Genomic DNA, 25,462 nt, shown 5'->3' on the forward strand with positions numbered 1-25,462 from the left:
GTAGAATCTGCTGTAGCTAGTTCTGCCTCTCATGTCGCATTCAGAACTTGCTTCTGTTGCTGGGATTAATCCTGCTTTTCTCTTTCCAGGGTGGGGCAAAGGCTGCGGGGTCTCCCAGGGTGAATGGTGTGTTTTTCTTCCAGGAGATTTGTAAAACTGGTGACAAGATCAAAAGCAAAAGTCCTTATCCGGATGAATCTGGAGAACAAATGAACAAGTCTGCTGCAGGTAACAAATGATCCAGCATTTCCTTAGTGAGACTTGAGCGTGGTGAGGTGAGGAGACGGAAAGCTGTACTGCCGGCAGTTATTGTTATAATTGTTATTCCTGCCAAGTCATGTTTGAAAAGACCAACCCTCCCCAAGGCAGGGAGTGTCGACTGACCATAAGGCGCCTATGATCTTATTGGCCCTGAATGTTTCAGGAGTTCAAGTGAAGAACTGACCTTTCCCACTGCTGAGTCCCTGACCCTGGGGACAGGCCGGACTGAGTGCCGCAGAGAGAGCACCCCCCAGGCCCCACTGCGGATGGCACAGCAGTGCTGCATGAATAGCAGGCTGTTACCGGGTCTCTGCGTCCATGAAGCATATTCTGAGGCCCCAGCCTTATCTTTAGATAGAATTAAAGTGCTTTGTAAGTATAGAGTGTACTCTGGGGAAAACAAGGATTAACTGAAAAAACAATGTTGTAAGGGCTTCCCTGGTGGCGCAGTGGTTGAGAGTCCGCCTGCCAATGCAGGGGACACGGGTTCGTGCCCCGGTCCGGGAAGATCCCACAGGCCGCAGAGCGGCTGGACCCGTGAGTCATGGCTGCTGAGCCTGTGCGTCCGGAGCCTGTGCTCCGCAACGGGAGAGGCCACAACAGTGAGAGGCCCGCGTACTGCAAAAAAAAAAAAAAAAAATTAAAAAGAAAATTTAAAAAATAAAAAAAAACAATGTTGTCGTTCCTCCAGAAATGCAGAGCAGTTCCCCGGCTCAGATGAAAGCTGTTGCAGCCACGGAAAAGGACAGCTCCAGGGCCAGCCTGCCCGAGGCCGGCCTTCCTGAGGAGCCGGCCTTCAAGAACCCGCTCGCGGGCTCCTACCAGCAGATCAGCTGCCTGGACAGTGTCATCAGGTGCGGCCCTTCTGGCCTCCCTCCCTGCCCAGCTGCTCACACTGTGGGGTTCTCTGTTACATGAAGCCCTTTATCACCCGCCCACAGGTACCTGGAGAGCTGCAGTGAGGCCACCACCCTGAAGAGGAAGTGTGAGTTCCCGGCACACCTCCCCACATCGAAGGCCAGCGACAAGCGCAAGGCCCCCGCCGGCCCCGGGCCACATGCCGCAGGTACCTGGTTCGTTTGAGCTGTTAACTGCGGGATAACTTAGCCCCTCTCTGGTGGGACCAGGCATCATTTGAGGTCCTGGAGCCCCTTCTTCCAGGTGGATTCTGAGCGGCTTCAGGGACACGGTATTGGGGTATAGGCTATGTTTTAAATGACCAGAGTAGCTCAGAACTTCTTATGAGCTAGAGATAAAGGTGGTCCTGGACTTTGAGGGCAGGATCCTGCGGGGCTGCTGGAGGCCGGGGCCTCTTGGGCGTCTCAGAGGAGGACTGGCCTCTGAGGGTCAGTGACCCCACGAGTCAGATGAGACCTCAGGCCCTTCAAATGTGAGGGCGTTGCCGGTGGCCACCACCAGGATCAGAGGTAGGGTCTCCCATTGTAGATGGAAGCCCAGGCGACCGGACAGCCGTGCCCTGGTGGTCTGGCCCAGCCCGCAGGGAGAGAGCGCCACCTGCCTGCCTTCACTCAGCAGACGGGCTCCTGACTGCCGGGCGGCCCTCCCCGCAGGCCCACGGCAGAGGCCCTGACCCAGGGCGCCGCGGTCACCTGCTGCCTACCGCCTCCCTCCTCCCAGAGGACTCCGGAGGTCAGGGCGGTGGCGTTCCCATTTCAGAATCTCCTCTTCTCCGCCATCCCCCGTGAATAAACACCTGAGGACACAGTGTCACCTGCCAGGACCTGTGCAGACTTGCAGCTGCCCCCCGCCCCTGCCCCCGGTACTAGGGCACCACCTAGGCCTCCACGCGGCTTATCCCAACAGTTCATTTTTATCACATTTTTGTGTCTTGCTTCCATTTTCCCTTATAAAGAGACCGCATCACCCTCCAAGGTGAACAGCCACGCGGACGTCAGCACGCACTTGACCTCGCTGACACTGCCCAGCAAGGCACAGAGCGTGGTGTCCCTCAGCAGCCAGTGCAGCTACAGCAGCACCATCGTTCACGTGGGCGACAAGAAGCCACAGCCTGAGCTCGGTACGCTTGCTGCTCCTTGGGTGATGCCAGGAGAAATCGGACTTGAACAATAGAGATGAGAAGTTTGACTGCCGTCCTCAGATCCTTTAAGTTTATCCAAGTGTGGAGGAAGCTACACAGCCCAGTAACGGGTGCAGGAAATCCATGCAATGCCGGGCGGGGGCGGCAACACCTGTCCTGCCCCCGCTGCACTCTGGCTCCACCTGTGACAGGTGTCTGCTCAGGTGTCAATACGGAGGGGCCTCCCAGGACCGAGCAGGGGTCCCAGGACTCCCCCTTTGTTGGTGCCAAGAGAAGCCTGGGGACGAGCCCCCCCCATCCCGCTTCCTTGGATGGGGTTACAAGCCTTGCCCTCCCTGTCTGAGGACAGGAGCCAGTACGGGTCGTAATAGCAGGACAACCGAGGGCGTCACGCTGAGCTGTTCTTCAGATACCACGAGTAAAACGAATCCTGAATTCGTTCTTTGCTTGGAAGAGGGGCGTGATGAGGGCAAAAGTACACGTCAGAGAGTCAGTGTCCAACCCCTTTCAGGATGGTCCGCGGTCCCACCTGCCCCATTCTGTCTGCACCCGCAGTTCCACTAGCCACACTGTCAAGCCCGTGGTCCTGAGCCAGGATGAGGCCGTGCACCAGCCTTAGCCTCTTTTGCTCTGAAAGAACAAGACGGCTTGGAGTGTCTTCAGCGTCAGAGGCTGAAAAACCCCCAAGGTGCCCCAATTTAGAGGACTGATCCCGGAGCCCCCTGGGTACTGGGGCTTCCTACCCCTGCTTTTTGCCTTTTGTCATTAAGTTTCTCAGAAGGCTAAACAAATACATCATGAATTTCATCCCCATGCTGTGGGCATCGTGAAGGAATCTTATCCCCATGCTGTGGGCATCGTGAAGGAATCTTATCCCCATGCTGTGGGCATCGTGAAGGAATCCTATCCCCATGCTGTGGGCATCGTGAAGGAATCTTATGTGCGAATGATTTCTATTCTTTGTAGGTGCAGTATGCGTTTTTTCAGCCGTTTTAAAATAGAAGGGCCCTCGCAGATGAGAGCTGTGCGTCTTCTGTTACAGAGACGGTGGGAGATGCTGCCAGTGGGCCCGAGTCTCTGGACTGCCTGGCGGGCTCCATGCTGCCCTGTGGCCTCGGCCAGGAGCGGGGGCCCTTCTGGAAGCTGGGCCTCACCAAGGAAGTGCTGGCCGCCCACACCCAGAGGGAGGAGCAAACCTTCCTGCTGAAGTTCAGAGACATCAGAAAGCTCAGCGTCTTCCAGCCTCGCTGCCACCATTACTCACAGGACAGACCCAAGGGGCAGTCGAGTGAAAGAGGTAAGTGGTAATACCTGAACTAAAAGTGGATTTATTTTTGAACTTCATTCTTTTTTTTTTTTTTTTTTTTTTGCGGTATGTGGGCCTCGCGCTGTTGTGGCCTCTCCCGTTGCGGAGCACAGGCTCCGGACGCGCAGGCTCAGCAGCCATGGCTCACAGGCCTAGCCGCTCCGTGCCATGTGGGATCTTCCCGGACCGTGGCACGAACCCGTGTCCCCTGCATCGGCAGGCAGACTCTCAACCACTGCGCCACCAGAGAAGTCCTGAACTTCATTCTTAATGCTACTGAGTCTAGTGCTGCTTTCAGAAGGCGAGATGTCCCCAGTTTGGGACGTGCGGGTTTGTAAGAAGCTGTTGGAACTTGACCAGCGATGCTCTCAGGGATGTCACTTTGTATTCCCAAGGGAGCAGTGCTGTAAATAGTGGTGACAGTCCCAGCCCAGGCCCCTGTGGAATGCAGGGTGGGCAGTTGCAACGCTGCCGTGTCAGACATTTCTTGCCTGGGTGACTTTGAGGGGCAAGAGACCCTACCCTACCTTCCCACCCAGACAGGACCCTCAGAGGACCAGCTGGGCTAATACACCACCCAGAGAAGGAGCATGGCACTGACTGGGCGTTTGGTGTCAGGCCCCTGAGGGAGGAGGGAGCCCTGGACGACACCGTAGGAGGGAATGGCGCCCTTCTCCCCAGAGCACGTACGCTCCTGGCGGATTGGCCTCAGGGCCAGGCTGCAGACTCCAAGCCCGACAGAGCCCGGGGGTGCGTGAAGCTGCCCTTTAGGCTGAGAGCCATCAGGTGGTCAACGGGCAAGGGATGAAGCGGAACAGACGAGCTTCCCTGCCCCCCTTCTGGTCCAGGAGCCTGGCTCCCAACCCCCAGCCACCTTCCCAGGCCCCACGGACAAGGCGGAGCTGATCAGAGATGCCGCCTCTTCCCTGGGCTCCCAGGCCGTGACCCAGGGATCAGAGCTGAGAGCTAGTGAGCCCAGGGGACACACACCACGAGGACCCAACTCCCCCTGGTCTCTGGGCAGACACACCGAAACAGATGTCCCAGAAGAGAGAGGCTGACACACTCCTTAAGGAGTTTATCTTTTCTCCTCCTCCTTTCCCCCTTCCTCCCCAGACCCAGGGTCACTGCCAGCGCATCAGGAACTTCTGTGGGAATCAGGAAGCGGTGCCCGCACCACCGTAGCCCTGGCGTGGTGCAGAATTCCAGCCCCCTCTTGCCCCCTTGGCCGCGCATTTTGTGCAGTGCACAGACTGCACAGCTGTCCACAGCAGCCCCGCCCAGACCCTGGTGTGGCATCCCAGGAGCCCAGTGCTGTAGCTCCGGGTCCCAGTAGGGGACAGATTTCCTGTAGGAAGAACACCAGGCAGAGAGGCTGAATGGCAAAACCTCCACCCACTTAGCAGTCTGCTTTGGGCTGGCCCATTTGCCTTTAGCTTGTGGCACGGCCGGCAGGGGATGTCCTCGCACACCTGCTGCAGGAGCCCGGAGTTACCCTCTGTGACAGGAGAGGAAAAGCTGAGGTTCCTGGGACCCATTCCATTGCCTACCCCACCCTCCACCCCCTCTCGGCATGACCCCTGAGCCCACAGTACTCCCAGCGCTGGCCGGTGCCCAGGGGAGGCAGGGGGGACATGCCCAGGGTCCCTTATGTCACTGGGTGGAGCTCCTCCAGCCTCCGGAGAAAGGCCCTCTCAGCAACACTCATCGTCAGAGAGGAAGACCTTGGTTCCAAGGGCGAGCGTTCCTTCGGCACTTTGACTTCACTGGGCTGGAATCACAAGCTTTCTAAGCAGGAAACATCTCTTTTTAAGGAACAGCAGTGATAAAGCTCGTAAAATTGACAAATAAGGTTAGATGAGATCAGTGGTTCTGCCTTTAAGGTTTCACAAACGGCTCTTGGGGAATAGCGTCATCTTGCAGCTTTCTTACTGTTTTGGACAAATAAAACCTTGATGCCACTTACCACTATTACTTCATGAAAGAAATGGCATTTTGATATGAGAAGAAAGCAAGGAATGTGATCTTGCAACAAAGGGTGGTCCTTTAAATGGATTGAATCTAGTTTTATGAAAACCTAACGTTTTGCCCTGATTTTTCTCACTTTGCTGAGGATCCGGGAAGACCGGGTGGTGGCCCGTGATCCCCAGGCTGGCGATGGGGAGGGTGACACTGACTGTTGAACTGGGAGGTGCCTTCAGGTTTCTGAGGTTCTACAAATCTCTGAGAATTGACATAACAGGAAACATAATTTTTATATTTTAAATCTTGTTGTTTTCCCATTATTTTAGCTGCTCCCAGACTAAGAAATACCTCTGGAATAGATTCATCTTGGAAAAAAACGGGGAAGAACAGAAAACTTAAGTCCAAACGGGTCAAGCCTCGAGACTCCTCGGGGAGCACTGGGTCCGGGGGGCCCCAGCCCCAGCGGCTGCCGCTGGTGGGCCTGAATGCCACAGCCTGGTCACCGTCGGACACATCCCAGTCCAGCTGCCCCGTGATGCCCTTCCCCGCCCCGGTGCCCGCTTACTCCCTGCCCATGTTTCCAGCCCCAGGGATAGTGCCAGCTCCAGGGACCGTGGCAGCGGCACCCGGAGCTCCCTACGCCGGCCTCGCGCTGCCCGTGGACACCCAGCGCGAGTTCGCGGTCCAGCCCCCACCGTCTGCCGGCCCCTTGGCTCCGGTCGTGGCCTTGGTCTTACCCAGCTGCCCCTTCTCCCCGGTGACCCCGAGGCTGCCCCCCGCTTTCTTCCCCGGCCAGCTAAACTTGCCATCCGAGGTGATGCCTGCCTCGCAGCCCGAGTTCCCTGGTCGGACCTCATCCCCCAAACAGCCGCACACGTGTCCCCCGGCAGAGCGCGGGCCGCCCGTGTCGCGCGTGGCCGCCCTGCCCTCAGCCGCGGGGTCCGCAGGCAGGACCTCGCCGCCACTCTTCCAGTCCCGCGGGAGCTCGCCCCTGCAGCTCAACCTGCTACAGCTGGAGGAGGCCCCCGAGGGCGGCTCTGTGGCCGCAGGGCCCACGGGGCCCACTGAGACCGTGCGATCGGGGCCCGACTGCCAGCCTGGCTCATCCTGGGACCGGCAGCCCGAGGCACCGCCGACCGTAAGGATCTCCTGATGCCCTTTGTCTAACAAAGGCAGGTGGCGAATGCGGGCTCCACGGGCGGGTCATGAACATCCTCACCTCAGGTGGTCCCTGCACTGAGGTTACTACGAGACCATTTCAATTCCGACATAAACACGTGTGCTAGGAAATAACATTTTCCGGGTAAAAGACCCTATCAGAGTAGACCAGTTTTTATTTTTATTTTATTTTTTTGCGCTACACGGGCCTCTCACTGTTGTGGCCTCTCCCGTTGCGGAGCACAGGCTCTGGACGCGCATGCTCAGCGGCCATGGCTCACGGGCCCAGCCGCTCAGTGGCATGTGGGATCTTCCCGGACCGGGGCACGAACCCGTGTCCCCTGCATCAGCAGGCGGACTCCCAACCACTGCACCACCAGGGAAGCCCCTAGACCAGTTTTTATTGTCTTGGGATCTGAAGGGAAAAGGGGAGATTGATTTTCTGATGGCGGATGCAGGCTCCAAATAGCCACGGTGATTTCATGACTCGTCGTCATGGGCCTCCAAGTTTTCAATGAATACTTCGAGGATAAAGCACAGTCAGGTGAAAGGTCAGAACGGAGGCTCCTTGGAGGGTAGCTGGCAGCAGAGGGGCTCACGGTGGAGGGGCAGGGCCAGCGGGGAGCTGGAAGCCAGCGCAATGGGTACTCCTCCTCCCAAGTCTCAAGGGACGCTGGCGTGTACTCTTACTCGGTTAATGAAACTGTAGTTTGATTTCCAGTTAGTGCTTCTGTGTCCTGAGAGCTTTGGTGTGTGGTCACATCCGCTGAGGCAGTGTGATCCGTGGGCCCTCCAGGGAAGGAGCTGCGTGGGGCTCCCCTGCCCACGCTCCTGGGAGAGGAAGTGGGAACAGGGTGGCTGTCCCAGCACGGTTGCTGCCCTCATGACTCCCGGGCCTACAGTCTGGGTTCCAAGGATCGGAGGGTTGGGGCGCTCCCAGGCCAAGGCCCCCTCATGCCCAAGCCTGTCCCCACTCTGGGTCACGGGAGCCGGGAATCCAGAGCCCTGCCTCTGCGAGGATCAGCTTTGGGGTGCTGCAGGAGACACTTGCCCACCTTGGCGGAGGAGCGAGCATGAGGCTTCCCCTGCAGGGATCCAAGACCTGCCGTCTTTAGTGGGACTGTCCCTAAATTAAATTCAATTACATGGCATCCATCCCACCACCAAGAGTCCCGCTGTGGTCCCAGTAACCACGGGGTCTGTGCACGTGGCACGTGGAGGAAGGGCCAGCGGTCCAAGGAGGGCGCACCCACTGTGTCCCCGAGAGTCTGGTGCAGACAAGACACTTGACTTGGTGTCTCCCCCCGTTCCCACAGTGCGACAAGCCCAGGGACACCCAGAGCAGCGACGCCCTGTCCACGCCCAGTGGTCTGCTGCGCCTCCTGCTGCACGAGGACCTCTGCTCAGCCACGGGCTCAGCCCCGTCCGGGAGCGGGGCCTCCGCCACCTCCTGCTCCCTGGGCTCCGGCTCGCTGGCCTGCGACGCATCCGGAAGTGGGGCCGGTATGTAGGTGGTGCTGGGAGTCGGGGCGGGGTGGGAGGTGGCAGGTATGTTTGGAAGATTCTCACGTGATGCACCTGGGTGTCCTTGACTCTCCACCCCCCAGGGAGCCAGTCACCCCAAAGCCGCAGGCTGACTTGGGCAGGGCCCCGACATCCAGGCATCCAGTTGCACCCCGAGCAGCTCCTTGGACAGGCAGCTGGGTTCCTCCTACCCCGCTCCACCTGTGCGGACGGCAGCCCCGGCCCACCCCAGTTCCCTCTGTTGCCCGTCACTCCCAACCTCAGCGGCACTGCAGGCCCCCCACCCCAGCTGGCCCTGCTTGGACTGTCCCTGGGGCTCCCCGGGTGTGCCAGGAGGGCTGGCAGTGGCTCGCCTTCCTGAGTTAGACCCCCTGGTGAGAAACTAGCGTGTGGACCGACCAGGATCGTTCATGTGTGATCTGGAACTGCCCCACGGGAAGAGCACACACTCTCCCCAGACTGTAAGACCCCCGCTTCCCTGAAGTGAGCGGGCCCCTCTCTCTGCAGGAGGCCTGCCGGGAAGCGCTCGGGACAGCCGCCTGCCGCTCACAGGGGCGGCTTCTCTGTGGTCTGGCTCAGTCCGGAGGTAGTGAGCCTGGGAGAGAAGAGCACGGCTTCTAAGATACAGCCCCACCTGGACTCCTCGGGGCCTCCCCAGGAGAGAATCACCTCCATGGGACCAGCTGATATCCCGTTTTTAAATTACCCAGACAACTCGAGAATTGGAAAGAGAAGGGAAGGTCCACCAACCCAGGCACCAGTTACCAAAGAAAACCCTTCAGCTCCCTGATGGTGCCGTTCCTTTACACGAGCACAGCGTGCAAGGTCAGCGCAGTAGTCAAGGTTTTGACCTGCCATCCTTTGTGTTTTTAAAGGCAGCAGCAACACAAGTCACACCAGCAAGTATTTTGGAAGCATCGACTCCTCAGAGAATAACCACAGAGCAAAAGTGAAGGTGGACATGGCGGAGAGTGAGCGCCTCAAGGACGTCCTCCAGGACCCTGTCTGGCTGCTCGGGGCCGACACGGACGACAGCGTCATGATGGCATACCAGATGCCTTCGCGGTAACCTTTTGCCGCCGGCTCGGGACGGTGAAGGGCTGGGTTCAGGATTCCCCAGAACCACAAGGCCAGAGGCCTTCCCTCGGGAGCCTTATCTCAGATTGAGCTGAGTGCACAGATAGAAGCAGGGCCCCTCTAGATGGTGCCGCTGGCCACACAGAACCCGCAGAGTGACCTGCTACAGGCCTCCAGGATGACGGGCTCTGGGGACCCGCCACGGTGTCACAAGATGTTTACAAAGTATTCGTGCCAACGTCGTCTCTTTTGCTCTGTTGCCAGCAACCCCATGTGGTCAGTGGTGTGTGTGTGTGTGTGTGTGTGTCTGTGTCTGTCTGTCTGTCTGTCTTAGAGATGCAGAAACAAAGAGTCAAGGTGGGTGAGCAGCCCAAGGCCGCTGGCTGCTCTGTAGGGACCTGGGTCCGTGCCTCAGCTCTGACCACTCCAAGGAACCTGGAACCCATCAGGGGCCCTGGCCCTGCGCAGTGCCCCCTCGGTGGAGGGAGATGGCGGGGAGGAAGGACAGATTAACCCTGAGGCTCAGAACAGCCAGGCCTCTGGGCCAGGGGAGCCCAGGGCTCTGTCTCCAGGACTGCTGCGGGGCAGGCCAGTGTCGGCAGGTGGCAGGGGAGGGCTTGTCTACCTACCACCTCGCTGGTGAGAACCTCCCGGGCACAGAACCAAGTGTCTGCAGATACCCAGCTCCCATGGCTGTGCTAAAGTGAGATGAAAATCAGAACTCAGTGTATCATCTTCTTAGAAAAACTACAGATTATCTACTAGGGAGATGAAGTTACCTTAAATAGGGTAATTTATTTTAAATGGAAAGGAAATTTAAACAAAATCATCTAAAATTACGTGATCAACACTGGAAGTGTTGGTAGAAAACGAGCATATTCTTTAAAAAACAAAGCCCTTGAGACGTTCTAAAGCTTCCCTATTTCTAACTGTTTCATGAAGAAATTTAGAGACGGTCCTGCAGGAGGACAGGGAGAAGCTGAAGGTGCTGCAGAGGCTCCAGCCCAGGTTCACAGACAGGCAGAGGCAGGAGCTGCAGGACGTCCACCCGTGGATGCGGTCGGGCGGCCTGCCCGCGGCCTTCGACGTGGCGGTGAGCTCTGGAGCGGGTTTTCTGACTTTGCGTTAAAAGGCACGTGGTGAGAATGCTCTGTGCTGTCTTTGCAACTGTTCTGTACATTTAAAACTTCTAAGATTAAAAGTTCATTAAAGGGCTTCCCTGGTGGCTCAGTGGTTGAGAGTTCGCCTGCCAATGCGGGGGACACGGGTTCGTGCCCTGGTCCGGGAAGATCCCACATGCTGCGGAGCCGCTGGGCCCGTGAGCCATGGCCGCTGAGCCTGCGCGTCTGGAGCCTGTGCTCCGCAACGGGAGGGGCCCCAGCAGTGAGAGGCCCGCGTACCGCAAAAAAAAAAAAAAGTTCATTAAAAAAAAAAAATACCACCACACTGTTAGGTTTCCTTCAAAGACCTTTCTTCCAATGGCTTTTCAACACTGTTTCCAAAAAGGTCTCCTAAATATCTAGTCTCAATCACATGCTGAAATTTGAATTTTTTTTCTTTCAATTCTGTTTCCAATGAAAACACCCACACACACACTTCCTCTGTCATAAACCCTCAACATCCACGTAGACCATTAAGTAACAGGGACACAGCAGGTCCCCACCCTCCCTCCCACTCTCGCCAGGCTGCCCCTCCTGTCTCTGTTCCTTCCCGAGGGTCCCAAAGGTGTCTGTACCCCAGCTCCTCTCCCCCGCTCCCGCCAGGGCACCCCCATACCAGCACTGCCCGGGAGGCTGCTCTCGTCAAGGCCTCCAGGTCCAGCAGCTGAATCCACTGACATCTCCGCCCTCACCCTAACCGACCCACTCGTGGCGTTCAGCGACGGCCGGCCCCTCCTCTGAGAGCGCCCCTCCCTTGGCCCCGGCCCCTTGGCCCCTCGCTCTTGTCCCGTTAGTGTGGACACACCCAGGCTCAGGGTTTGCACCTTCCTCTTCTGTCTACACTGCCTCCGGCGCTGTCAGCTCTCTCCTCCTGACCAAAAGTAGGGTCTCCGTGCCGAGACTCCCCAGCGACCACCTCTGTCGAGCTTCATCTGCTGTCCTGGTTACGTTCAGAGAGAGCCAGCCCACCCACTGTCTTCCCACCCACTCAAGGGTGACTCCATCACCCCTCTTGCTCGGTCCACAGCCCTCTGGACTCTCTTCCTCTCGTGCCCCATCCAGTCCACTAGCAGGTCCTACTGGCTTGACCTTCAACGTGGCTGGAAACCAGCCCCTTCCCATCACCTCCAGCATCACCACCCTGGTCCACGCCACAGTGCTGCTTCACCTGATTGTCACAGTATCCCCCCCGCTGCACTCTGTTCCCCCTTGTCCCATACAGCGAAATCACGTCACCCCTCAGCTCTGAGCCCTTCCAGCGGTGCCCCTCCTCAATCAGAATAAATTGCAGCAAAGCCGTTAAAATATGACACCCCCTCCCCACGGCTCCCATCTCCCCTCACTCCCTCCTCTCCAGTTGTTCCCTGAAGTCCTCGAGCCGGCTTCTGCCTCAGGGCCTTTGCACCTGCCCTTCCCTCTGCTTGGAATCCTCTTTCCTCAGACAGACACATGGCTCACTCCGGCTTCCTTCAAGCCTTTTTTTCACATGCTGCTGTGTTATTTATCTAATACTACCTAGCAAATAACCCCAAAACTTAGGAGCTTAAAATAATAATCATTTATTATCTCCCACTGTTTCTTTGGGTTGGGAATTTAAGAGCAACTTAGCTAGGTGGTTCTGGCTCAGGGTCTCTCCTGAGGTCGAAGGTGAGATATTGCCCGGGGCTCGTGCCATCTGAAGCCAGGATGGTGGCTGGAAGATCCCCTTCCAAGGAGGCTCCCTCACGTGCCTGCACGTTGGTGCTGCTGTTGGCAGGAGGCCTCAGTTCCTTGCCATGTGGATCTGTCCATCAGGCTGCTTGTGTGTCCTCATGACATGATCCCGGCCTCCCCAGAGAGAACCAAGGGGCTGCAGTGCCTGTTACAACCCACATGTCACCTGCATCACCTCCTCTTTGTTAGTGGCAGGTCACTGAGTCCAGGCCTCCACCTTCTGAGCAAGGGGTGTCAAAGAATCTGTGGGCGTATTTTAAAACCACCACAGTCACTCTCTCAGTGGAACGTCAGTAAAATTACAGACGTCCTCACATGCCTCATTCCACGTCAGCCCCGCACTTCCCATCTTTTAATACACTGTGGAGCATTTCTCGTTCGGCTACTAGGAGATCACCTCCACTGGGACACAGATTTTCCTCTTTGTTCACTGCTGACTCCCCGTGCTTAGAACGTGCCTGGAACACGACGGGTGCTTAACAGATAGTTGGGAAATGAACAAATGAGACAGTATGTTGTTGGTATCCCATTCTACAGATTAGAAAACTGAGGTTATAGAACGTCGGTAGCAACTCCAGGCCCCACAGGCAGAAAGAGGAGGAGCTGGCACTAGAGCCTCTGGTTGATGCTGTCCCCCCCTTACGCACAGCCACCTCTCAGACAAGGGAGGGGCCTGGGGAGCTGGGAGCGGGGACCCCTTGGGAAGAGCTCTGGCTCCTTGGAGAGCAGGCAGGGGTCCCACGCCCAGTGGCACCTGGTCGCCCTCCAGCAGCCTCACGGCTGACACCTGATCACCTGCACCTCTCTCGGCTTGAACTACTTTTTCGTACCAAAGATCTCATTTTTGTTACTGATTTACATTTTTTCTTTTAAGGAATGCATTTGCTGTGAAAACAAGGGAAAAGACAACATTTGCGTGCGGTATGAGGAAGCTACCCCTACTCTGGGACTCAGTGGAACAACCGACACCACAGAAGAGGAAAACGGACCCTCCCTGAGTCACAGAAACGAAGGGCGGACGTAACCCCCGCAGCGGGACAGCCAGTGGCGTATGTTAGATGGTGCTCTGAGGAGAGGGAGCGTCTTCACCTGTGTTTCTAATGAAATGGACGATATACTTACATGGCTTTTTTTGTTCTAGAAAAAAACCCATCGTTTTCCGAAGGGGTGATTTAAAACCGTGGAGGGTAGGAGAAGTTTGGGAAGAAATAGTTTTTTGTATTTAAAATATAAATATGGAGTTTTCGGGGAGAGGGGAGATTTTCATCATTGTTTAACTTGAGAAAGACTGCCTCCCTCCTTGTGTCGGGGAAGCGGCTGCGTGCTCTCAGCCAGAGCACCAGTGTCTGCTGGCTCCTCGTGGGCGGTCCCGAGGCATCGCACCGGGCTGTGACCAACGGCTAGGATGCCACAGGTGACTCCGCGCTGAGGGGCCGGCCTTTCAGAGCTTCCCCAGGGTGTGTTTGGATCAGATCAAATTATGTCCTCTCTGGGGGGCTGCTTTTTATCTAAATTATTTAGTCAGACTAGATGTCTTTAAAACATACCAAGTGGAGATCACAGCCTCTGCTAATTTTCTTTCAAAATGTTTTGCATTAAATGGCGTGAAGCGTAGTTTGGCAGACCAGCAGCTTCAGCTTCAAGTGTGGTAGCAGCAAACATTTCACCTGACGTAGCTTAAGTTTGGGGTGAACGAAGTTGAAATGCTCGCTCTGGACTAAAGAAGCCTAATGGTTTGTGTGACCAACTCCATCATAGGAATATACATCCTCAGAAATACACAGACCCTTCTGTATATTTTGACATCATTCTCCTATCCTTTTCAGACCGAGATAGCCAATATGTAGATAAAAACACGTTGTCGGTCATCCCCTTATTGTGACTTCCCTCTGCAAACCGGGCTTTGATCGCCACACTTGGGACCCACTCGTATTTATTCTTCGATTGGCAGTTCCCAGACATCAGCTCTGGCCCAGCCAAGCCAGCGCTTTCTCCTGACTTAGCTGGTGGCTGCATCTGTGTTTTCCAGGGTGCCGTGAGCTAACCGCTCCCACCACACCTGGGCTGGGACACTGACCCCTAATTCTTTTCATGAACCTGACCTCATTGGTGCAACTTCCGGTCTCTGTGGTGATGTCCACTGGTGTCGCTGACACTTTCAGGTGAATGGGACAACTTGGGGAAAAGTGAGACCAGACAGCCCAACTTTTTGCAAAACCTCGTATTGTATCGTCTATCCCAAAGATTGTCTGGAAAAATGTTACATTGGTCCCTAGGGTGAATGAGAAGCTGCCAGTGATGAAACAACTGACTTATAATTGCATTGCGTCTGTAGAAAGTTAAAAGGGCAGCTTCCCCTGTTCTTTGATGGAGAAGCAGCTACTAGAACAGGTGAAGTCTCCTTGTAATCCAGTTGGTTTTCATAGTAAAACCACTTTATGCCTGAATATCAATCCTATTTTTCATAAACTCGAACACAGAAAGTTTAATTTTTAATTTTTTTTTTTTTGCGGTACGCAGGCCTCTCACTGTTGTGGCCTCTCCTGCCGCGGAGCACAGGCTCCGGACGCACAGGCTCAGCGGCCATGGCTCACGGGCCTAAGCCGCTCCGCAGCATGTGGGATCTTCCCAGACCGGGGCATGAACCCGTGTCCCCTGCATTGGCAGGCGGACTGTCAACCACTGCGCCACCAGGGAAGCCCTATTTTTTTTTTAATTTACAAAGCAACATCACCTGCAGATACCCAAGACAAGGAGTAGTGTATGCATTTGTGTGGAGACGAGATGCTACAAACTGCTTCCTGCCCCTGAAGTCAGATCATTAAGGGATGAGATGGGAGTCAAAGTTGCGTTGACTTTCCCTAAACACAAGACTGCCAACACGTTCTCTCCTGTTAGGAATGTTTACCGTCAGCATTATCTTCACATTTATGTATATTCATTGATTGTTAACTGCTGCATAGCTTTGACGTGTGCTGAGAAGTTGACAGCAGGAGCATTTTGTGAAATTGTTTACACGGTGCCACGCATTGGGTCTTATATTTTAGTTAGTATGTGTGCTTACACGGGTGTTATAAAAAACTTCTTCTCGATTTTAAACTGAGCCTTCTTTTTAATATATTCCTAAAGATATATGTAAATAAGCTCTCAGAGTCTGTGTAACAACGTGTTAAGCCTTGCCGGACAAGTGGTTTGTTTATGTGCAAACCAGACTTTCTTCACCCAGTGCAATATGTTTGTTGGACTGCTTGTGTCTTTTTATGATTTTTTGCCTTTTAGAAAATTGGTAAATAAAGCAAGTATATTTTTATTTTTATTTGTGTGTATTTTTAATGTAGCACAGAGGAACAGGAACCTGAATAGAGATCAAAGATTATCAAAATCTTTTTTTTAAAAAAAGAACCCGGGCTTCCCTGGTGGCGCAGTGGTTGAGAGTCCGCCTGCCGATGGAGGGGACACGGGTTCGTGCCCTGGTCCGGGAAGATCCTACAAGTCGTGGAGCGGCTGGGCCCGTGAGCCATGGTCGCTGAGCCTGCGCGTCCGGAGCCTGTGCTCCACAACGGGAGAGGCCACAACGGTGAGAGGCCTACGTACCGCAAGAAAAAAAAAAAAAAGAAAGAAGAAAAGAACCCTAGAAATTCTGGGTTAGGAACTCTTGTGTCACAAAGGCCCCCATCACCTCTTCCCCTGCACAGGGTGCCTCTCGCTGGTCCCCTCCTGTCTCTGTGTGTCTCTCTGACATGCAGTCCCACCCCAGTGAACTGCCAACGATTTAGATCTAATCCTGGAGTCCCGTTCCCCCGTGGTGTTTCACTCACAGATGGGGCATAGGGCCACTCAGCTCAGCCCCTGTTGCCCCTGTCCACTCTGCGCTGACCCCAGCACCTGCTCCATTCTCTTCCTGGCCCCTCCAGGGTCGTCTGTCTCACCTGGGCTGGCTGCCTGTGCGCTGGCCACGGGGCTGAAGGCAGAGTGGTCTAAAGGACCTCGCGTCTCCATCAGAGGTGATACAGGCAGCGCGGCCGTCTCCTCCCCCCCGCCCCCAGTCCTTCCTTCCACAGCGATGAAGTCGTGCAGGGCCTGGTCAAAACAGTGGAGGCCTGCTCCCCACCCACCCCACTTTTCACACCAGGACCGTATTGTGGTGTTGGAGCAGGGAGATGAATGGATCCTGGCCCTGGTGCCCAGCCTTCCAGAAGCCCCCTGAGCAGGAGGGAGGGCTCAACGCCGCTTCCTGTCCTGGCTGCCTAAATCCAAGTGGTGATTGGGGGCTGGGGAGGCAAAGTCCTTCCAGTGAGCATGGAGGCCTCTGCAAACCCGCTAAGTGGCCAGATATGGCTGTTTCACTGAACGTCTGAGTGCCTTCGGGGGCTCTTAACGGCATTTTTATCTACCATATATCCCCAAGGGTATGCGCTCCCCTTATTTCTAAACCAAAAGGAGCTTCACCAAGCCCCTGGGCTGATTGCCCACAAGGGGCCTGGACATCCATAGGCTGGCCACTGTCTTTGTTCCCTGGGGATTTATGGCTCGCCACCCCTGCCGCTAACTGGTCCCCCTGTGGCTACTGCAGCCCTGCCCAGCCTCTGTTGGCCTCTGTTTTTGGATATGAGGGGATCAAAGAGCCCAAATGCTCAGGAAGTCTGTGCTCAGGCAAACTTTGAAGGGGGCATCAGTCCGAGGGACAAATGGCAGGAAGTGTGTCTGCTAGGCGAGGCCATGCAAAGGAGAAAGAAAGGGTGTGGTGGTCCTGAGATGGAGTAGCCAGGCTTCTGGGAGGAAAAGGCCAAGCCAGCCAGCCAATGGGCACACTAAAGGAAATGGAGGCTGACTTCGAAGATGAGGCCTTGGGCAACTTCCAGTCTAACCAAGAAGGATTTTGCTGACTCCCACTCCCTGCTCTATCCCTATACTTTCTTCCCCAAGGGTACTTGGTCAGACTGAGCCATATCCCAGTACTTAATTTCTCCTTCCTTAACTCTAGACAGCATTCCTCAATGCCCCCACCCCATGTAAGACAAGGGTTATGAGGTCCCTAGCCCATGCTTCCGCCCCCTCCCTTCTCCTGACAACTGTCATCTGTCCTTTTGTTTTTACAAAGCAATTTTATATCCTGTAACCATAATTAAGCCTTCCTTGCCTTTTCTATAGATTGACTCTAAAATGTTGAAACCCTATGAACAGTGTTACATTGTTCTGACTGTGAAAGAATTGGCTACTGGGCCAAGGAAGCGCTAAGATCACACTTCTCTTCTTCAGCAGCTTTTTGTTTTTCCCGGAGTTCCTAGTTGCCTTTCATTTTTTGTTTGCACCATTTGCCTTTATCATTCTTCCTCCACCTCCCATATTCAGTTCCCCATCCAATCAGGAAAAGATTAATAGTCTTTTCCCAGAGGCCTTCCCCAGAGCCCTGATCATCCTGTTCCAATACAAACTGCCTTTCAGGGACAGCATTCTAAAATACTTGTTTGATCTTATTCAAACTATATAATCAATAACGGGAGGGGTATGAATCAGAGTACAAGAAATATCACTGAGTTTATTTTAAATAATTTTATTTTATTATTATCTGAGCTCCTCAGAGTAGTAGAAACTTAACTGTAGTTTCTTGGGGTGGGGGTGGGATCTCCTTCCCCGGGGTGATGTCTAAATGGTGAAGAGAAGTAAAGTTATAGGCCAGCTATCAGCTCTCTTGGGGTTCACTACTCAAGCCCCTCCCCCACTCTGTCAGTCCCTCCACTAGGAATAGAGGGGGGAGGGTAGTCAGGTCTCTGACCAGGCAGGGGAGGATGGGAGGAAGAGAGCTAAGCTTTCTGGCTTGTAGGGGAGACTGAGGACAACGCAGGGTGATTGAAGGAAAGGAGTAGGTTCATACCTGGGTGAACAGTGCAGGGCTGGGGAAGTCTCCGGGCCCTGCTCACAGAAAAGCAAAGGGACAGCCAGGTGAGAATCAGCAGAAGGGGTTCCCAGGTACTTATAGAGGTCAGTGAGGTGACTTTGGGAACCATCAAGCCACTCACCACACTTGTCCTACCTACGGAGGTCCCTCTGGTGGGGAGCTGAAGTGAAACAGTCACCTGAAGGGCTGCCGGATCCATCGTCAGATGGCTGGGGGCACAGGTGGGTGTCTGTGGCCTAGTCCTACCACCCCACCACACTGCACTCCCTGGATTTTTCTTTCCCCTGCTGCCTTCCAGCTAGGCTTGGGACACTCTCTCAATTTCCCTACCTACCCAGTGCTTCTGCTAGGCCAGGCTCTGTGCTGGGGGTAGATAAGGGGTCCTAGGTCAGACTGTACCCCCAGGGATGCTTGTACCCTGGAGGGGCACAGACCAGACCCTGACAATCCCAGTCTCGGGAGGGAAGCAGAGGATTGGGTAAAGGGAAGCTGAGACCTGAGCAGTGAGGAAACAGCCATTGAAGGGAGATCCCAGCGTGCTCCAGGTGTAAGGCTGTGTGTGTGTGTAAAGCCTTCACGGTCTGAAGGCAAACTGGTATTCTGGCTGTGCCAGGAGACGCCGTGGACCTAGACCGGTGGGGCTGCGGCCAGGCTGGGGTCCCCAGAGAGCTGCCCCACCGCCCACGCACACCACCCTCATGGAGGCTGGGCCAACAGATGGGCGGCCAGCCGTGGGGGTGGCGGTCGTCTGGCGGACACAGGCGCACCCACCGCCCGCTCCCGCCCGAGTGACAAAGCGGCAGAGACAAAGGCGCGGCCAACACCTGTCGCTCTTGGCTAGGCTGCCGCTTTTCTCCGCCCGAAGCGGCTGCAGCTGCCAACTGTCACGGGCATCAAGTTACGGGGACCAGACGGCGGCCTCCACCAGCCGGGAGGGGAGGGGGGAGGGCTAGGGGGGAAAGGGAGCCGAGGGGGGACGGGGAGGGGGACGAGGGGGACAGGAGGCGGGGAGGGGGGCCGGGGCGAACGAACAAGGGTGCGGGGAAGGGTGGTTGGGCAGGGAGGGCGGGGACAAGGCAAGGGCGAGCTCGGGTTGGGAATCAGAGAACTTGGGTTCGGGGGCGGGCGGGCAGGGACGGGAGGGCGGCGGTGGGTGCTGAGGGGAGAAAGGGAAGTGAAAGAGGGGTCGGGGAGCAAAGGGGACTAGAAGGAGATGAGGGGAACTCCGGTGGTGAGGGCGATGATGACCAGAGGAGAACAGACGGCCTGTGGGGACAGAGGATGACCCGAGAAGGAGAGCCTAGAGATGGAGCGGTGCGGGCGGGCCTGGGGACCCCGCCCCACTAGGATCCCTGAGCGGGCTGAAGGCGGTGTCGACGTTCGGATGTCAGGACCCACAGGTCCGCAAGAAACGCACTGGGGCTCCCACCCCCGCTGCCCTAGGGTCCCTCACCTCCCTGGGGCTCTGCAGCCACCCCAGCCCGGACCTGTAGCTCCCTCCAGGCCTGGAGACCGTGGCCTTTGCTGTGGTTCTGGCCGGCAGGACCCCGGCACTCGCGCAGGAGCGTTCCTCTCCTGTTGCACCTTGGGTGAACGAAGTCAAGCGTGAATGAATGAATGGGCAGATGGATGCGCCCCTGCTAGCACGCACCGCAGACCTGGGCGCTTTGCTCGGGGTAGGAAGGGAAACAAGCGCACCCAGAGCCACAGCTCTCCGGGTCATCGCCCCCTCCGGTGCCCCACAATGCCGGGGTGGCGCGGAGGCCCGGCTGGATCCCCCAGTCCCCGGCCGCAGGCCACGCCCCGCCAGCTGCCGGCCGACCCCGGCGGCGGGGCCAGACAAAGCACGCCTCTGCCATTGGCTCTCACGAGCAATCGGCGCCTTGAGATGCAAATAAGGCGCTATAAAAGGGGCGGGCGCCGCTGCAGGCGTGAGGACGCGGCGTAAGACGCCAGGGGGCGAGGGCGGCGGTGGCGGCTGCGGGCAGCTACGCTGCTAGGGGCGCGGGCGCACTGCGCTCCGGGCGGTGGGGGTCATGGCTCCGCTCCTGGCGCCCGGCCGGGACCGTGCGGCCCGGGAGGATGAGGACGGCTGCGAGGCGCGGGGGGACCGCAAGGTGCTGGCTGTAGCCGTGGATGGGCGGGCGGGGGGCCGCGCAGCGCCGGGGCTCAGTTGCTCGCTTCCCGCAGGCCCGGAAGCCCCTAGTGGAGAAGAAGAGGCGCGCGCGGATCAACGAGAGCTTGCAGGAGCTGCGGCTGCTGCTGGCGGGCGCCGAGGTGAGGCCGACGGGCGGGCGCCCAGGGGCTGCGGGCGAGCGGGCTAACGGGCGGGCGAGCGGGCGAGCGGGCGGGGGTCGCCGTCCGGCCTCTCCTCACCGACCCTCCCCACCGGGCGCTCCCGCCGGCGCAGGTGCAGGCCAAGCTGGAGAACGCCGAGGTGCTGGAGCTCACAGTGCGGCGCGTGCAGGGCGCGCTGCGGGGCCGGGCGCGCGGTGAGTGGCGGCGGGGCGCGCGGGCGGGGGCGCGGGGCGCGTTCGCCTGGCCTGCCCCTGCCCCTGCCCGGGACTGAGGACTTCCCCTCCTGGAGCAGGGCGCGCCCCCCGCGTCTCCTGGGTGAGCCTTGTCCCCGCGGGCCGGGCGGGCCGGGCCACAGCAATCAGTTGCCGCTCACCGAACCGGGCGCGGCCCTCTCCCCTCCCACCCATGAACACAGAACGCGAGCAGCTGCAGGCGGAAGCAAGCGAGCGCTTCGCCGCCGGCTACATCCAGTGCATGCACGAGGTGCACACGTTCGTGTCTACGTGCCAGGCAATCGACGCCACCGTCGCCGCCGAGCTCCTGAACCACCTGCTAGAGTCCATGCCGCTGCGCGAGGGCAGCAGCTTCCGGGATCTGCTGGGGGACGCCCTGTCCGGGCCACCGGGAGCCCATGGGCGAAGCAACTGGCCAGTAGGAGGCGCCCTGGGGTCCCCACTGCCCAGCCCCCGGGGCTCTGGGGACGACCAGTCCTCCGATCTGGAGGAGGTCCCCGAGGCTGAAGTGAGCCGGGCGCCTGCTGAGGGGCCGGACTTGGTGCCCGCAGCCCTGGGCAGCCTGACCGCCGCCCGCATAGCCCAGAGTGTCTGGAGACCTTGGTGACCAACGGCAGCCTGGGGCCTAAGGGGTGGGCTCTGCCTTCCCATGCTCTAGTCCCTCCTCCCTGGGGTCCAGATATCTGGACAGGGGCAGGGTCCTGGATATCTCCCAGCTCTGCTGCCCTCCTCCAGTGGATGTTTGCAGGGCAGTCCCTGATAACCAGGCCAGCCAGGTCCCTGTTTCTTAAGGGAGTAACGTTTATGGACCATCCCTACCCCCACCCCCTGCCCCCCTAGCCCTCTGGTGGGTGGAGGGAAGGAGCTACAGGCAGGCGGAAGTATCTTTCAGGGCTACCAGTTCTCTCACCTGTCCCAGACTTCTCAGGCACTGTGTGGGTCTGGGGGCAGAGGTGACAGAGTGGAGCTGAGCCTCTCCTGAGTGCTGGGCACTAGTGTCCTGGCAGCCCTGGCCATTCAGCCAGGACACAGGGGAGGCATTCTGCAGCACTGCCCAGAGCTGCCAAAGAGAAGCATGGCTCTCTGTATGTCTTGCGTTTAGCACACTTGAGTTTGTGTATTAGGTTGCCATCAGTTGTTCCAATTCTGTTAAGTAAAGGGCTTTGGAGAGTTAGTTACCCTTCTGAAGTATTGCTGAATGCTGTGGTGTCATTAAGGTGTCAAATGCATAAAGACTAAACCAAGCACATTTTTTTCCCATATCTAATGCTGTGAGTGGTTTTAAAACTTCTGACCCTTTGTCAGCAAAGTAAGTAGTGTAATGGCAGTGGAGAGGGGACACCCCGTGGCATGGTCTCACGTTGGATGGTGCTTCTACCTCCCTACTGCCAGGCCATTCCAGATCGGTTTCCCCTTCAGGTCCCTGGGCCCGGCCTGCACTCCCTGGGAACTGTGTGCATCCTGGCGATGGAAACCACTGCATGGAGATTGTCTCCAGAGTAACTAAGCAACAGGGAAACAGCCTGTCCCTGGACCATTCTCTTGTTTGTGAGCTTCCAGGAATAAAACGAATTCCTGATTACTAGCCATGTGGTTTGGAAGTTTCTTTCAAAAGTCTGTTTTAAGGTCCATGAGTTTGATGCAGACGTCGGTCTAATTAGGTGGTCAGTTTTCTTGACTGAAGAGGGAGCTTCCCCATTGCCAGTGACCTCGGGGGCATGGAGACCCACCCAGTTCACGGCCCAGGCAGTTTGGACTTAAGGCCAAATTGAGCCCAGGAGGCCAGAACCCTTGGAAGGAGGGTGATGGGATGGGCAGCTGGGGTGTAGGGAGATAGCCCTCTTGGCCTGGGTCTGCAGACAGCATGCGGTCAGCTGATAGCAGTCACTGCCACAGGTATCCCAGCCCCTGCATCTCCAGCTCCAGGACCACAAAGCAGCTTGTTCTTGTTCTTACTTTGGGTTGGCAGTGCCCAGGCCAGGTCAAGGTGTGACAATTTAGGATTGACACCTGGGTCTCCTCTCCAGTGTGTGCCTTTGCTTGAAAAACATCTCTCCCAAGAACCCTTTTACAAAAGCCCCCTAGCAGATCCTGGCCACCAGGGGTGTTTCACTGTGGCTCCCCGGTGATTCAGTCTTAGACCTCGGCCACCAGGCTATAAGCACATGCAACCTAATTTTAGCCACTGGGGATGAGTTATTGAGGGGTTGGGGTAGGGAGGCAGGTCCATAAAAGAGAGCTCAAGAGAGATGGAGACTTTTCCTGGGATTATCTTAATCGCCCCAGTCAGATTGATGTAGGATGTGTCCACAGGGACACGAGAGCAGGTCCACCTGTAAGACCTCTGTCCCGTGTAGCTCCCAGCAGTACCCAAAGGCCACTGTGATGAACTCTGATGCCATCGGGGGACCATCAGCCAGGGACTGTTTAGGAGGAACCACTCTTTCCTCTCATACCCACACTTGTCACATCCTCCCAAGGGGTCCTAGAAGGGGGCCCAGGGGAGCCCAAGACACAGGATTCGAGGTGCAGGAGGCTGACCTGGGGGGAAAGATGTTGCTGGAACCAGGACCCCCCCTAAGGTCAGATGCCACTAACCCAGAACTCTGGCCCTGGGCCCCCTCCCACCCATGAGTCAGCTTCTCAGGACCCCCTCAAGAGCGGTGTCCTTTCTTTCTCACAAATGTAAGTGGCTCCCAGAGAGCAGCTTTTGCCTATGGTGCAGCCTGGGACCACCAGTTTCCTGCCTGCATTCCTTCCCATTCTGCCAGACAACTTTCACACTACCTCCTCTCTCTGAAGTACCCAACAAACCCTTGCAAGCCTTGCTCTAGGCATTTGATAGCCTTGCTTCATCATTCCCCATGAATCACCTCCTTCCCACTTCAATCCCTGGCCCACTGTCTTAGTCCTCTATGAATGCCATACATTGCCACAAACTTGGTGTCTCAGAACAACACACATTTATTTTCTTGCACTTCTGTAAGCTAGAAGTCTGACGGGATTCACTAGGCTAAAGTCAAGGCAGGGCTTCATTCCTTTCTGGAGGCTTGAGGGTGAATCCATTTCCCTTCCTTTTCCCACTACAGAAGCCATCCACATTCCTTGGCTGGTGGCCCCCTTCCTCCATCTTCAAAGCAAGCAACGTTGCATCTTTCTGACCTTTCTTCCATAGTCACATTTCCTTCTGACCCTCCCCTACTTCTTCCCTCTTCTTTCTACTTGTGATTACTTTGAGGCCACCTGGATAATCCAGGATAATCTCCCTACCTCAAGGTCCTTAACCCTTAATCAGACTTGCAAAGCCTCTTTTGCCATGTAAGGTAACATAGTCGCAGGGTGTGGAAATGAGGATGTGGACATCTTTGGGCATCCCTGGTCTGCCAACCACACCCACCTGCGCCTCTGCCGAGGCTTTCTGCCTTCCATCGTGATGCAGTGTGGTGCCAGCCTTCCGCACGGGCTTTGGGTTCCATACCCTCGGACCTGCTCAGTGACCCTGCTCTCTCCACTGCATCATTAATCTCTCCTTCCTTCTGGGTCATTCTCACTGACCTACAAACAAGCTGTAACATCTCCACCTAGAAAAAGAAGAGGGACTTTCCTTGTGGTCCAGTGGTTAAGACTCCGCTCTTCCAATGCAGGGGGTGCGGGTTCCATCCCTGGTCGGGGGACTAAGATCCCACATGCCACGCGGCAGGGCCAAAAAGTAAAAAAAATAAAATAAAATAAAAAATAAATAGAAAAAGAAGAGTTAAAACCTCCCGGGCCCGACGTACCCTATCAACCTCTGCTTCATTTCTCTGCTTTAAAGCAAAATTCCTTGAAAGCATTGTCTACACTTACTGTTACTGCTTTGGCACCTTTCACTCCTCTTCTCCCTCTCCAGTCAGGCTATTGCTCCCACCCCTGCCCTTGTCAAGAGCTTCAGTGACGTCCATGTTTCCAAATCCAGTGGCTGTATCTCTAAGTTTCAATTTACTCAACCTTCCAGTGAAGCACTCCTTAGGTGTTATCACTCTCTCCCTCCTAAAAGCCTCTCCCCTCTCAACCTCAGGAACACTCGCTTTCCGGGCTGTCCTATCTTACTGGCCGTCCTCGGCCTCCTGCCAACTTCTGAATGTGGGCATGCACGTCCAAGGCTCTGGGCCCAGCTCTTCCCTATCACCCCTGCCCAGGAAGCCCATCTGGTCCATTTGGTTTGTTACGTCCACGTGCCCTCGAGCTAAAGTCCATCTCCATTCTGTTGGCCTCCCTATATCCTCCTGTCTACTCAGGGTTTCCACTGAGATGTGAGATGGGCATCACAAACCACAGCCAAAACACAACTGATTCTCACCCGAAAGGCGTTTGGAGGCGCCCAGCACTCGGGCGCTGGAGACGCTCAGAGATCTTCAAAGGCACTGGAGGTGCTCGGAGGCATTCGGGAAGCACCCAGAGACGACCGGAGGCGCTCGGAGGTGCTCGGAGGCATTCGGGAAGCGCTCGGAGGCTCTCGGGGTGTGTGGAGGTGCCGAGGCCTTGGCCACGCCCTCTCCGCCTACACGCGCAAGGGGTGCCGCGATGACTTCTGGGAAGTGTAGTTCCAGCCCTTTCGTCTTCCTTTCCCCGAGGTCCCTGCAGGCCGAGCTGGAACTACGACTCCCAGGGGCCTCCCCGGCCCGGAGGCCCCTCCTTCCAACGCTTCGAGCTCCGAGCCCGGGGCCCAAGGGAGCCCAGAGGAGTCCCACGGCGATCGGGGGCCTCGCGCAGTCAGTTAAGCGGCTCTGCGGCCGGCAGAGGCTAGGCTGCGGTCCCTCCAACGTCCCT

At 56.6% G+C, this 25,462-nt stretch overlaps 2 protein-coding genes across 2 annotated transcripts in view; both read left to right on the top strand.

Moving 5' to 3' along the window:
* PER2 (period circadian regulator 2) overlaps positions 1 to 13,338 on the top strand; it is a gene marked incomplete at its 5' end in the record, with an annotated part of 28,169 nt that extends 14,831 nt beyond the window's left edge. The window contains 10 exon segments of the mRNA XM_079710749.1: positions 144 to 228; positions 953 to 1,115; positions 1,203 to 1,327; positions 2,135 to 2,299; positions 3,363 to 3,617; positions 5,918 to 6,729; positions 8,066 to 8,256; positions 9,153 to 9,338; positions 10,293 to 10,443; positions 13,098 to 13,338. Coding sequence (XP_079566875.1) covers positions 144 to 228; positions 953 to 1,115; positions 1,203 to 1,327; positions 2,135 to 2,299; positions 3,363 to 3,617; positions 5,918 to 6,729; positions 8,066 to 8,256; positions 9,153 to 9,338; positions 10,293 to 10,443; positions 13,098 to 13,247 — 2,283 coding nt within the window. The 3' untranslated portion in view covers positions 13,248 to 13,338.
* A 6,820-nt stretch (positions 13,339 to 20,158) lies between these two features.
* On the top strand, positions 20,159 to 21,260 carry HES6 (hes family bHLH transcription factor 6; the record flags this gene model as incomplete). The annotated part of the gene is given in 5 exon segments (XM_079710063.1): positions 20,159 to 20,239; positions 20,313 to 20,399; positions 20,533 to 20,640; positions 20,642 to 20,735; positions 20,836 to 21,260. Coding segments are annotated over 5 exon segments (795 nt in total).
* Between the last annotated feature and the right edge of the window lie 4,202 nt (positions 21,261 to 25,462).

This window comes from Hyperoodon ampullatus (genome assembly GCF_949752795.1).
Source record: "Hyperoodon ampullatus genome assembly, chromosome: 8".
NCBI lineage: Eukaryota > Metazoa > Chordata > Mammalia > Artiodactyla > Ziphiidae > Hyperoodon > Hyperoodon ampullatus.